We start from the raw sequence: 13,947 nt of genomic DNA, 5'->3' as shown, positions 1-13,947 counted from the left end.
AAAGATATAGCACCCCTTATTTAAGTCATGAAAACTTTCATTAGAATAATTTTTATTTAATATATTATCACAGATATAAGATATTCTTCTCTAATGAGTAAAAGTAATTATTAAAAATGTTAGAAATAATTTTATTATCAGATATTTTTATACCTTCATTGTTTATTAAAGAATGTACTGTAGTTTTGGAATTATTTAATGAGTTATTAGTTACATATTTAATTGTTTCCCAAAGTTTTTTGACATTGCCTTTATTATTATATATTATTATATTATGATAATACATACTTTTGGCATTCTTAATCAAAATATTAAGTAAATTTCTAAATTTATTATACTTAGAAATTAATGTAATATTATTTGGATTTTTAATTTTTTGACCATACATTTTTTCTCTGTGTCTGATAGAAACAATGATTCCTGTGGATAGTTTGACAATTTATTCGTGCTTTTATATTTTGAGCTGAGATAACTGGGTTAATATATTAATTTACACTTACAATTATGTTTTTGCCTTTTGGTATTTTAATAATACTCGTACATAGCAAATTGGGTGTTGTCGATACTAGGGGATAAAAGTTTGAAGTACCCAGAACTTTTCAATATAACTATGAAAAATCAAAATCACTAAAAGTAATTTTGTAGTTAAAAATGTATTAAACATACAGTTCCACGGAAGGTCTTAAATATTATAAAAATTTACTTTTTTTCTTAATTTCCTCCCCCAATTATTATTATAGGAGTCACTGAACACTTTTAATTTTTACCTCCTAAGAATAGAAATTCGCTCTACTCAGAATCTAAAATGATATGATTGCGTTCTGGTGTGAAATAAAAAAATTATAATAAATAATTACAAAAGTAATAATATGAGTATTAATAGGTTTCATGTCATTTGCCATGTCAAGTTTAATATGTTAAACACTATTACAGAACGAAATACCAAAAATAATTGTGTTGGAGTGGGGTAATATATATTCGTACTATGGGGGGGGGGGGGGGGGTAAGCGCATCTAAGTCCTGACCCTGGATAAGTTTATGCATTATGCGTGTACTATATTGAATTCACTTCAATGGAATTAATCGTTTATTTCATAAACCTATTAAGTGGAGTTTTATATTTCCATAAAACTTAAAACGAAGTGTTTTATTTCATAGAACAATAATCTGAACCTAACACATTATTTATGATTTCTTACAGGTTTCTGAAATAATTGCTTATTTTAGATTATTTTTTTTTTAAATTGATTATTGGTTTAATTAGTCGTCAATGTGAGGTACGCTGACTCTGATTTGAGCAAGTACAATGAAAACACCTATCAACTAAAGCGCTAAATTAAAAATTTTTTTTTCACTAGAGAAGTCTTTTTATATCACTAAAAAATGGATGTTGGTTTATACGAAGTTAATTTTACTCAAAATCTTCTGGATTGTATTTTATAAAAGTTAAATCAATAGATTTAATCCATGAGACTTGTGCGGTGATTATTGCTTACTAGCTGATATCCATGCACTTCGTAGTCCGTCCATTACTACTACTAACTGGTATATGATTCAAAATATGGGTTTATTTCGTCGTTTAATACCCGGCGTAGCTAATGATGTTTAAAAAATATCCGTGGATTTACAGTATCTTAATCTCCATTAAAGATTTTTCACACGGTCAAATAAAATACAAAAATAAAATAACATTTCTAGCTTTGTTAAGGTGAAAGAATTTGATTATAAGATTTCACAAAATAAAGTTTGTAGACAATGTTAATTTTTGTTATAGAAAATGTAAACTTAATTTCAAAAAACTAGGAGTAAAAAACTTTTTAATTTTTACCTCTTTTACCATTTTTTAACGCCTTAGGGATTACATTTTCAAAAATCCTTCCTTATTGAATATCTACGTCATAATAGCTATCTGTATGACTTATTACAGCCCGATTTGATAAATGGCTTGAGCTGTGCATTGATAGATCAGTATGTCAGCTTACTGTTTCATATATATGATAATTTTCGATCAGTTTTTTCCTTTATTACCACTCTTAACCATTTTATCTCATGTAAGGGTTTAATTTTGAAAAATAATTTATTGAGGGGTTTTGAATCATAAAATGATACTATTAACTAAATTTCATACTTATAGCTTCTGCGGTTCCGGCTAGTCGATGATAAATAAGTCAGGGCAACTCATTATATGTATCTAATATAAATTCTTATAAACCCTCTAAAGGTTAACTAAAGGGTTTTGTTTTTATATAAAAAGGTTGCCTTTCTTATAATACTATAATAATTATTTATGTACCAAAATACTTAAAACACCATATTGTTTGCATGAACAACGTCGGCCATTTATATAGACCAAAAAATAGATTGTATATCATTAGCAAGGGAATTAAGAAAAAAAGGAATTTTGATAATATTTATGACCTTCCAGTTTTCGACAAAATTGATATTGTTTTTTGGTGTAAATTAAAAATATTTTTGAAACCCTTAATTTATAACACTTAAAGACAATAATTTTGATACCAATTAAGGATAATCCTATAACAAACAAATTTGCAATACCTAAATGGTAAGGTGGTAATTCATACTTAAAATATAAAACATAGTATTCATATTGAGTTGGTATTTTTAATTGGCAACTGATCCCTTGCAGCAAGGGATCAGCTAGTTTTTGAATAAAATACTATTAAGTATATTAAGCTAGATTGTAGTAACTACAGAAAAATTTCTCTACCTTTAAGTTTATCTAAAATTAATCTATGAATGAATAAAATCTATAATAATTATTCATTATTTCATACAAGGCATGGATCCAGAGCAAAGATCTGGGAGGAGGGCAATAATTTTTTTACAACACCACTACAATATTATAATAAATTATTATCCTTTATTCATAATTTAAAAAATTTGTTGTAATAGTAGCTACCAATGTGATAAACAAAATAATATTTATATATTAAATAATAAAGTCTAAACGCCTTTTTATATTGTCACTTTTTCCAAATCTGTCAATTATTTGGTCAATGTTTATTTCAACTTCCCTATGAACACTGAGTAAACATAACGAAGTTATGCGATCCTCCTGCGTTCTAGAGCGTCGCCAGGTTTTTACCCGTCTCAGGGTAGAGAACTTTGTTCTGCAGTAGCTACACTCATTGGTAGCGTGTAAACTATACTTAGAAGATAATATACTGTAGGAAATATATTTGGATCACATTTATCTAAAGCATCTATTGCTGTTGATAGAAATTGATCTTCACTTCGCACACCAATATTCCAAAACTTTAACCAAAGTTCAAGTTCATCTGAAATAATAAGAATTTTTTTGTTGATTTTAAATGAATTAAACATATTTTAACAAACAAATTTAAAAAAAAATACCTTGTATGTGTAAATCAGCTGTATTATTTGATCCTGATGATAGCAGAGGAAAAATCTTTTACTTGCTTCAAGTATATTTACTCTCAAAGTATTGTTGTCTTTTCCATGAAATACTTTAGGGATTAACAGTCTTAAATTAAATGCACCAGAAACGAGTATTTATATCCCCAAGAACCCCTTCTAATAATAGTATATAAATTGACCAGCGATAATAATCGTCTGCATTTTGAGTATGGTAATTGGCTCTATTCATATGTGTTTTGGATATACGTGGTAATTGTATATCAAATCCTAAACTTTTAGCCATATTAGAAGATTCAATAAAAATATCTTTAAAAACATTATGTGAATTGGTTCTATCCTCGTTTTACACTTCTTTAACTCCTTAAATAACAAAATTTTCACTTTCCAAATTAAGTGATGTAGATTGCAGTATACGACTGGTAGTTATACCAGTAACTGGAAGTGTCCATTTGAGTACAACAATGAGTGAATAAAGTGAAATAATAAATGAACTATTTCATATAGATAGTTCAAGTGTATTTACATTAGTAGAAGAATTTTTATCAGTCCATAACTTAATATCAGCAAGAGCTTCTAAAATCTGAAATTAAATTTTAAACAATTGAGTTGTTTCAATGTTTTATAAAATACAATTTTATAATAATTATTAATTTATCATAATTACTTTATCGAGGTGATCCCCGATCTACAACATATTATCGAAGTGGCTCGTCATTTGTGTCATACTCGGCAAATTCGGTAAGGTTAACGGAACACAGAAACGTAGAGTACATTTTTATTACCCCCCCCCCTCCCCCCAAACAAATTTAGCGAATGCTATTCAATTCCTGTGAAATCCTAACCAACTTTTTATAATTCCTGCTCTTACTGTTTTCCCGAAAAATTGATTTTTCCCCGGGTGAAAATTTTAAAATTTTGATGTCAGCGTTGTATAGGAAAACAAATAGAAGCAGTGAAGTATGGACTAATAAATCAAATGATATTATAGGATTTTTTATTTTTAAAAAAATTAAAAATCTGTGATAGATGATATTTTATGATTTATGTTTCAAAAAAATGTGGTTTAATTTTTTTTTATAATTTTTTATATACAGGGTGATTCTTTTATCATGAACCAGTAAATATCTTGGTAAGTATAAGGAATTTTAAAATTTTTTTTTTTTAATTTTCTAGGTTTTATTATTTTACATTGTATTATGATTTTGATAATTTTAACTACCTCTCTTATTCGATAAAACACTATAAACTTTGGATTTTCAAATGGCAATACCTATTTTTGATAACGACAATCTATAAACGTATTCAAAAAAATAATTATAACGTTTAAAGTATTTAATTTGAGTAATCCGTTTTCGACCTATTAATGTTTAAGTATTCGTTCATTGCACTGCTACTGGGCATTTAATCAAACTCGACAGTAAAAACCAGAAGTCAAAACAAAATTATATCTCAATTTAATAATACCCTTAACGGTCATAATCGATGATAGCATGAAAAAAAAAACAATAATAGTAATAACTAATTAGTACAATGGTCAATGATCATTATATGAATTGGACCCTCTTATCTTATCCCCACTCCCACCAGAAAATCGAGCGTCGGCAAACTACGTCAAGTCTGACTATAAAGTATAAAAATAACAAGTCATATTTTTACAATTTACCATCATTTTGGTTACATATTGTAGAGGTGGTTACTGATTCTTGGTATACGGTATTATCACTTATTACGTTTGTAGATAAAGGAGAAAATGTTTTAACGGTTAATCAACAGTAAATTGTTCCTGAAAGCATGTGTTAAAGAAAACGTTTTAAGTAAATTCTAAATTCTATGTATTATTTTAAATATAAGATTAAACCAATTATTGCAATGTATGTTTGTTGATGTTTTAATGTTTTCTTTTGGATAACAAATTTGAATTTAATTTTACCCAATCTGCACTATTATGTATGGGATCATAATATATTAGATCATACTTTGCCGACAACTTTATTTGTATAATTTATTGGTAAGTTTAATATGATTTACATATTTTATTGATATTTAAATGATAACCATAGTTAAACATTTTTAATTTTATTTCAGTGGCAATCATTAGAATTTGTATAATAGTGAACTATAAGACTAGACAGCTCAATTTTACCAGCAATTAATGCAAATTCATATTGCTTGCTTCTAATACATATCTGATGCTTTATAAATTAATATGGAATAAAGGAATAAAATACATAATATGCATATTTCTACATTATAATTTAAACTTTAAATAGACTAAACAATTAATTATGTAAGTATGATTTTTTTTTTAGCTTTTCATTTATTATTCATTCAATTAATAATTGAATGTTTATCTTAATATTTATTTATTTTTAGGAAATTCATTTTGTATTCTTTCAAATTTCAATTGCATTAACTTGTAATTATTAAAATATCTATAACTAGATTAAATGAACAAATGCAAATTGTTATTTTTGGTTACCTAGTCACAGGCGCATAGTACACTTCACCTGATAACTGTTTAAGTTAATATTGGAATGAATTAATACATTTTCATTTTCAAATAGATAACAAAATCAAATCAATTAAGTATGTATAAAAAATTTTTTGTATTAAATAAATCAATTTTATAAATAATTTAATGTTTTTTTTTTTACTTAGTTGCATTCAGATTAAGAAAAACAGTGCTGCATCTAGACTAATTACTACTACATTTATAAAATTTGTTGATGATAACATTAAGAATTTATTTTATATTTTAATAATTAAGTTAGGTTATTAATTTACTATTTTCCATAAGTTGTAAAGTAGGGCTATGAAATTTTTATGTAATTTTAAAGAATTTTATTGTAAAATAATATATAAAAAAATAAATAAATAATAACAAAATTGTAAAAACAAATATTGTGTTGAAACAGTTAAAATTTAAAAAATTAAAAAAAAAAGAATTTAAGGTAGGCATATCATAAAAAAAAAATATTTACCAAAAATTAACCTATATTCAAAAATAAGTATAAAAAAAAATTAATTTTTTAAAGTTGCTAAATATTAATATTATAGTACATTCATATTTCATAGCCCGAAAATATGTTGTAATCTAGTGTAGTTAATAAAAAGTATGTTCAATGTTCACTTAATTTTTATTAATTTATCTAGGGTTGTGGATAAGTTAAGTGTTAATATTTTTTATTTGTTATGACCTTACCCAAATCCTACAAAAATTTGCACTACGGAAATTTGTTCATATTCAAGTAAAATTATTGATAACTAATGTGTACATTGCCTTTGATATATTAATATTAAATTTATGTCCATTATTTGGTCTATTCACACACAAGTTAAAATGTTGATAAAAAATGCAAATTACACATCATATAAAATTATATCTCAGAATACCTACATATTAATTAAAATATATAATCATAAATGGAAAGTCTGATATGCACTATGAACAAGGGGCTCTGGGCCTTTAGCCCCCCCCCCTCCCATAAGATTGATAATACAAGACTCAGTTAATTTTGTACTTATTTATAAAAACAAAAAAAAATTAATATAAAATTAATGTAGGTTATTTTTTGTGTTACTTGTCACTTTATTTGTGTAATCTAAAAATTTACCTATTCTACATTTTTTTAAATATACATAGATTACTATTTATTTTTAATGAATAGAAATCATTGAATGGAAAGGGCATCAACAAATTTAAAACTAAAAAAAAAAAAATGTGAATAGACCTCTAACTACTTTAGTCTTAGCTTTAAGTCCTGAATTCTAGTAAAATATACATATTTATGAATTATTTTTTAAATACTTACATTAAAATTGTTAATTTTAAAATGAATAAATATGTGTTTAATATTGTATTAATTTTTATTTAAGTAAAGTTATGTATTAAATTAATGTTCATACATATTATATTGTATATTAAATACATATTTTAAAACAATAAAAATTAAAATTCTTCATCTGAAGATATTACATAATTGTTTGTGATCAAACATCCCAAGTCATGTGTTAGTAAAAGCTACTACAAATGAATTACTTAGAAGACTGGCAAATTGTTTAGAAGTGGATGGTCATCGATTTGAACATTTATTAAAATAATATTATTGTAAATAAACTTAAATGAACAGCTTATATGCATTGTATTTTAATTTAATTTCTTATTCTAATAGTAATTAGACAGAAAAAGTAACCAATAATTAAATAAGACCATATTTAAAAAGAATATTTTACTAATGACCCAATAGGTATTAATTCAGTATGCATGACGTGTGTACATAGGTGTCCTACATTAATAAAATAAATCAACTTCCTACTTAGTTACTTTGATTTAACTTACCTTTGATATATCAATTTACTTATTGAACAACAAAATAAAATTATTATTATTAATAGTAACATTATTTCAAAAATATAGTTGATTGTTGATTAGTTTAAACCAATAAATCAATTTAAAAATACAAAAATACATGACAATATTGTCTATGAGGGCTATAAGCAAATTTTCATGTTGTTAATTCCCGCTTATCAAAGGTTTAACGATTCACAATTAATACCTATTCGATAGTGAGAATTTTACATTAAACACTTGTTTTCAGAAACAGTTTACAAATTACAACAACTTATACCTACAAAAATTACTGATGAATGTTGATCACGATTTAAGATGGTAGTGCAATCGTGCTGTTACATGTTGACATTTGTTAATTCAAGGCTTATAGATAATAATCCTATACTATAAGACCGTGGTTTTGATTAACCGTTAATTCTCGTTTATCTACAAATGTAATAAGTGATAAGACCTTATACCAAGAATCAGTAACCAGTGCTTTATTGTGTAACCATTTTGGTAAATTGTAAAATGTTATATTTATACGTTGTTCACTCGACACTCGATGTTCGGCGGCTGAGAGCGGGGATAGGATAGGTAGGTCCAATCCGTACGACCTTTGTACATGGTACCTACTATTAACTTATTGTTATTATCGATTATGACTGTTATGGGTATCATTAAATTTAGATTTAATTTCGTTTTTACTTCTGGTTTTGACTGTTGGGCTTAATAAATTGACCAGTAGCAGTAAATTTAACGAATGTTTAAGCATTAATAAGTCGCTAACGGATTACACAAATTAAATTCTGTAAACGGTAAAATGATTTTTTTCTACATGCTTACAGATTTTCGTTATAGAAAATAGGTATTTCCATTTGAAAATTGAAAGTTTATAGTGTTTTACTAAATAAGGGAGGCAGTTAAAATTATTAAAATTATAACACATTGTAAAACAGTAAAATCTATAAAGTTAAAAAAAAAATTTATATTAAAATTCCTAATACTTACCGAGATATTTACTGGTTCATGATAAAAGAATCACCCTGTATATGCTATCTGAATTATCCATCGTAGCCGGGTTATTAATTGTTTTTATATGGTAAAATTAATTATTGTCTAGTTAAATTAAATTTAAATAAGATTTTTAAAAAAAATATGTCATATATTAATTGTTCATTAAGCCGATTTTTATCGTTAATATAATATTTCTCTATAAACTGTATTAGCTGTAATTCCTGCCAAATAACTAAACTCGTGGGCGTACTGACTCTGGAACATGTCACATACAATTGGCCATGTGAAAACCGGACACGCAACCGGAATGAGTTTAAGTACTAGACAGGAAATCTGACTGGCTTATTAATAGATGTAAAATTGACTCGAACGTACTAAGATTGAAAGGCGGAGCCGACTCGGAATCGGATACAGATAGTGGCGGAAATACATGTGTTGACATGGGCACGAGCAATAAAAGAAGTCCCCCTAGTCCTGGCATGCAGAACCAGGCAAAAAAGAAAGCAACAGGGCCGAGCGCAAAGAGTAAGGCGATAAACGCCCATCTCGGCTGGCTTGAACAAACAGCCCAATGCGAGCGAGCAAAAAAGTTGACGGTTGCGGCTGCTGAGGGCATTTTAGAACGTACTACTGCACTAAGAGAAATTTTTACCGACCTCAGCCTAGAGAACAGCAGGCTCAGCGGGAGGTCACAGGTCACACAAGAGCAACTAAAATGTATACTTGATACTTTTAGCAAGTCCCTCAGCGACAAGACCGCGGAAATCGAAGACCTGCGTAGACAAAATAGAGACCTTAGAGCAGCCCTGGAGTCTCGCCCTGATACAGCGGACGTGCCTAAGAACACAACAGAGAGTATTGCTCCAAAGACTAGCTATGCGCGGGTGGTTGCGCAGGAGCCCCCCGTGGTCAGAAAGACCAACTCGAATAAAAAGCGGAAGGAAGTTATGGTAAAGTGTCGCGAAGCCAAGACGGGCACACGGTTCACCTTCACAGTTCCAAGTGGTACAACAGTAACTGCTGCAAAAACGGAACTGTGGAAAACGGTGAAAGGTAAAATTCCAAACCCCAGGGCAAGGACGATGGTTCGGGGCGATCAGCTAACGATAATCCCCGAAGACGCCAATACGTTGGAGGTGATAAGAAATATGCCGGAGGCAAAAGTGGTTGGTCCTAGACAACCAAGGGTAATAGTTTATGACGTGGATGCTGAACTAACGATAGATGAGATCGCGACCGGCCTAGTTACGCAGAATCCAGAACTGGAAATCACTATGGATGACGTCAGCAAAATGCATGTTAAACATAAGCTTGGCCCTAGGACGGGCAGCACAACTCATTGGGTGATAGAAGTTCCGGCGAACCTCCTCCATAAGCTGGAAAATAAGTCAATCTTCCTAGGCCTCACTAGGTGCAGGGTCAAACTGCACCAAGGACTCCCACAATGTTTCAAATGCCAAGGCTTTGGGCATACATCCCTTAAATGCGTGCAGGAACTGCCAATATGCAGGCACTGCGCAAAGCAGCATGACAGCAGGGACTGTACAGAGAAAGGGAAGACTGTCTGCACTTATTGTAGAGGCGACCATAAAGCCTCCAGTACTACATGCAGAGCTAGAGATAGAGCGGTACAAAGCCTGTTGAGGCGTACGGACTTCGGAACAAAATGATAGGCAACATAAAAATAGTGCAGCTCAACATTTGTAGGAGCAGGCTTGCCTCCATACAATTAAAGGATTACTGCATTCAAAATAAGATCGATGTACTACTACTGCAAGAGCCACTTATAGCCAATAACAAAATATTTGCGTTCGAAGGGAACAAACAGATCCACCAGGGGGACTTGTCTGGTGCTGCAATTGTCTTCCTTAACGAGGACTTACGTGCCATAGAGATGTATCAATACAATTCGAAGTACATAATAGCTGCTAAGGTCAGCGGACAAACTGACAGGCAAGCAATAACAGTGGTGTCAGCATATTTTAAGTACAACATGCCGACACCCTGCTTCATTGAGAAGCTGAAAGTTATTTTAGAAGGCGAAGCAAAAGTTCTGATCGGTGCGGATGTCAACGCGCACTCTACACTATGGCATTGTCCAAACCGAAATGATCGAGGCAGACTGGTGGAAGAGATGATTGAGGACCATGACCTCCGTGTCGTCAACCAACCATCTCCATTAAGGACCTACGATCGCGATGGCATGGGTTCATCAGATATTGATGTTACCCTGATCACACCTGCCATTACAGGACACGTTAGTGGATGGTCGGTCGTGGATAACTCGGACAGCGACCACAACGCGTTGACGTACAACCTAAAGTTAGATGGTAGATCGACCCCTGCCAAAATGGACCGAATGTTCAACACTGGCAAGGCAGATTGGGACAGATTCAAAATTGAATTATTAAGCCGCAAGCACCAGATAGTCGAGACATCCATTGACGACATGGCTGGCTCAATTATAACTACAATGCAGAAAGCAGCAAAGGCATCCATGCCAGTAATACGGAAAGTTACCCGATGTACGAAAAAGCAGCCCTGGTGGAACGACACACTAACAAAATATAAGAAGGATCTTGACAGATCCAGGCGTCAAAGACTGAATATCACGGACAGGCCTGCTTATAATAGGAAACGCAATACCTATCTAAAAGAAATTAGATCCGCTAAGATGACTGCTTGGCGATCATTTGCTAATGACATTAACGTTGACGTCTGGGGTAAAGCCTTCAGATGGGCCAAAAAGGGTTCAAGCCGCCGAACCATCCCAAGCACCATGCAAGGCGAAAATGGCGAGATGACGACAAACTGGGACGACACCGCCGAACTGTTACTGAGCACGTTCTTTCCGTCAGAAGGAAATAAGGTTCCAATTGCAAGAACCGGTCCTCTCCTACCATAGGATAAGGTGGTTGACGACGTAAGGGTCAGATCGGCAATCTGGAGAATGCGTCCCTCCAAAGCCCCTGGCCCCGATGGAATTACAGCAAAGATCTTAAGAAAAGCATGGCCCGTCATCGGACAGAACATAACTAGGCTCTTCATCAGATGTCTATCGGAGGCCTCTTTTCCAAGTAACTGGAAAGTGGCTAAACTAGTGGTTATCCCGAAACCAGGGAAAAAGGATCCAGCCAGTCCAAGATCATATAGACCTATAAGCCTATTACCCACCTTGGCAAAGGCACTTGAAACGCTGATCATTCAGGATCTGATAGCCGAGACAAACCTAGATGACTACGAGCAGCAACACGGTTTTGTCACCGGCAGATCGACTCTAACAGCCATAAGAGAGTTATACAGGTGGACGGGAGCAAACAGTCACAGACACGTCTTCGGAGCATTCCTTGACATCACTGGGGCCTTTGACAACGTCGGCTGGTCCCCTTTGCTGTTAAGACTGGATCAACTGGGTGCGTCTCTGCGCACACTAAGGATTGTCCATAGCTACTTGGATAACAGAAGAGTAAGGCTAAATCTGGAAGGGAAGCTTTACACAAAGACTCTAGAAAGAGGATGCCCGCAAGGGTCACAGCTCGGTCCCACCCTATGGAAGGTCGCGATGACGGCGGTAGGTCAAATACCATTGGAACAAACTGCAAACTTCATTATATACGCGGACGACATTGCAGTCCTGGTAGGGGCGGCTAGGCCACCCATAGCTCATAGAAGGCTTGAAGCGTACCTCGACAGTCTGTTGGAATGGGCGAGAACATATGGGCTGAATTTCTCACCAGCCAAATCTCAACTGATGACGGTTAAAGGCGGTCTGAAGCCTAATTACGCGGTGGCCTTCGGCACGGAACCGAATGCACCGATGATAGGAGCCAGCGAAACGGTAAAATACCTAGGTGTAACCCTAGACACCAGACAAAGTTATTGGAGCCACGTTGTAACACTAAAAGAGAAAAACAAGGAAATATACAAACGTTTACGACATATGACATCGGCGAACTGGGGTATGAGCCGGATCTCAGCCATGACGATATATCGGGCAGTCTTCCTCCCCCGTGTCACATACGTGGCAGAGATCTGGGAGAAGGCATGTCAAATGAAAAAGGTGATACAGGCATTGGGAAGCATGCAACGAGACCCGCTACTAGCTATAACGAGCAGCTACAGAACGGCATCGACGAACTGTCTTTCAGCGGTAGCGGGCGTTCTCCCGCTGGACCTCGAAATAAGAAGAATGTCACTAGCACGGAAACTGAAGAATAATGAAATACAGAGCGAAGAACATGAAGAAGGAGTCAGCGAGCTCATGGAGCTCTGGCAAACCCGGTACGACGCAACTGACAAAGGCGAGTGGACGAAATATATGATACCCAACCTAGTTCAAAGATGCGCCCTCCCACTCACAGCTTCAAACTGGTACAAAGCCCTTATTGCGAGTGCGGCAATGGCGCAGAAACGGTGCGCCACGTACTATTGGTGTGCAGAAGAAACGCAGCTCACCGAGAAACGCTAAAGAAGATCATGGACGATGAAGGAGAAGTTTGGCCACCCAGAAGCGGTGCTTTTCTGACGTTAAGAAGAACCTATGAGGCGCTAAGGACATTCAGTGAGAAAAGCCTCAAAAACAGAACAGATAGGTAGGACCTATTGAGGTCGGGACGCAGCCACACCAGGCGGTGTAAGTGCAAAAGACTCGGGGTGGCCCGGGTGAGCACGCACGGTGTAAGCGGCACAAGCGGCGGGCCACACTCGAGCGCGTCCTGACCAGGGGCGTGCTCACGCGTCAGGGACGTGTAGAACGGCCCTGTGGTTGGGGCCGAGGCCAGAATACCGCCACAGTATTCCCTGCTTGTCGTAAAAGGCGACTAAAAGGGAACTGGCCAGTCGGGGCCGGCGCCTGGGGCGCGGACACACCGAAACCTCCGGGGACTAGGGTGTTGAGAAGTTCTGACCGTGACCTCACGAAGAGCGGGTCGCTCTCTTCGGGGAGGCCTCTGGGAGGCGGGCGCACCGAAACCTTCGGGGATTAGGGCGTTGTAGAGGTTCTGACTGTGACCTCATGAAGAGCGGGTCGCTCTCTTCGGAGAGGCCTCGGGGAGGCGTAGACAAACAACTAAGGCTACCGAGCCTCTAACTCGGGGGTCGCGGCCACCGCGTCGGCAGCGAGCGCTGCTCGGAGAGGGCCCACCGTGAGCCTGCGGTACACGGCCCAAATCTCGGGAGGACCACAGCTGAGGCATAGCGCC

General features: G+C 34.3%; 2 protein-coding genes across 2 annotated transcripts in view; one reads left to right on the top strand and one right to left on the bottom strand.

Moving 5' to 3' along the window:
- Positions 1–13,947, bottom strand: part of LOC149062888 (uncharacterized) — a 79,995-nt gene that overhangs the window by 44,317 nt on the left and 21,731 nt on the right. The window lies entirely within an intron of this gene.
- On the top strand, positions 9,187–10,416 carry LOC149062889 (uncharacterized). Its single transcript, XM_089222295.1, has one exon. The coding sequence runs from the start codon at positions 9,187–9,189 to the stop codon at positions 10,414–10,416; it is 1,230 nt and encodes a 409-aa protein (XP_089078421.1).

This window comes from Diuraphis noxia, unplaced genomic scaffold, assembly GCF_037042655.1.
Source record: "Diuraphis noxia isolate RWA-SAM2 unplaced genomic scaffold, SU_Dnox_SAM2 contig0001, whole genome shotgun sequence".
NCBI classification, from domain to species: domain Eukaryota; kingdom Metazoa; phylum Arthropoda; class Insecta; order Hemiptera; family Aphididae; genus Diuraphis; species Diuraphis noxia.
The sequence above is the reverse complement of the archived record's forward strand: the minus strand, read 5'-3'. Positions and strand labels throughout refer to the sequence as shown.

Bases quoted from the DNA above. Each gene is read 5' to 3' on its own strand.
- LOC149062889 (XM_089222295.1), top strand. From the start codon at position 9,187: ATGGGCACGAGCAATAAAAGAAGTCCCCCTAGTCCTGGCATGCAGAAC.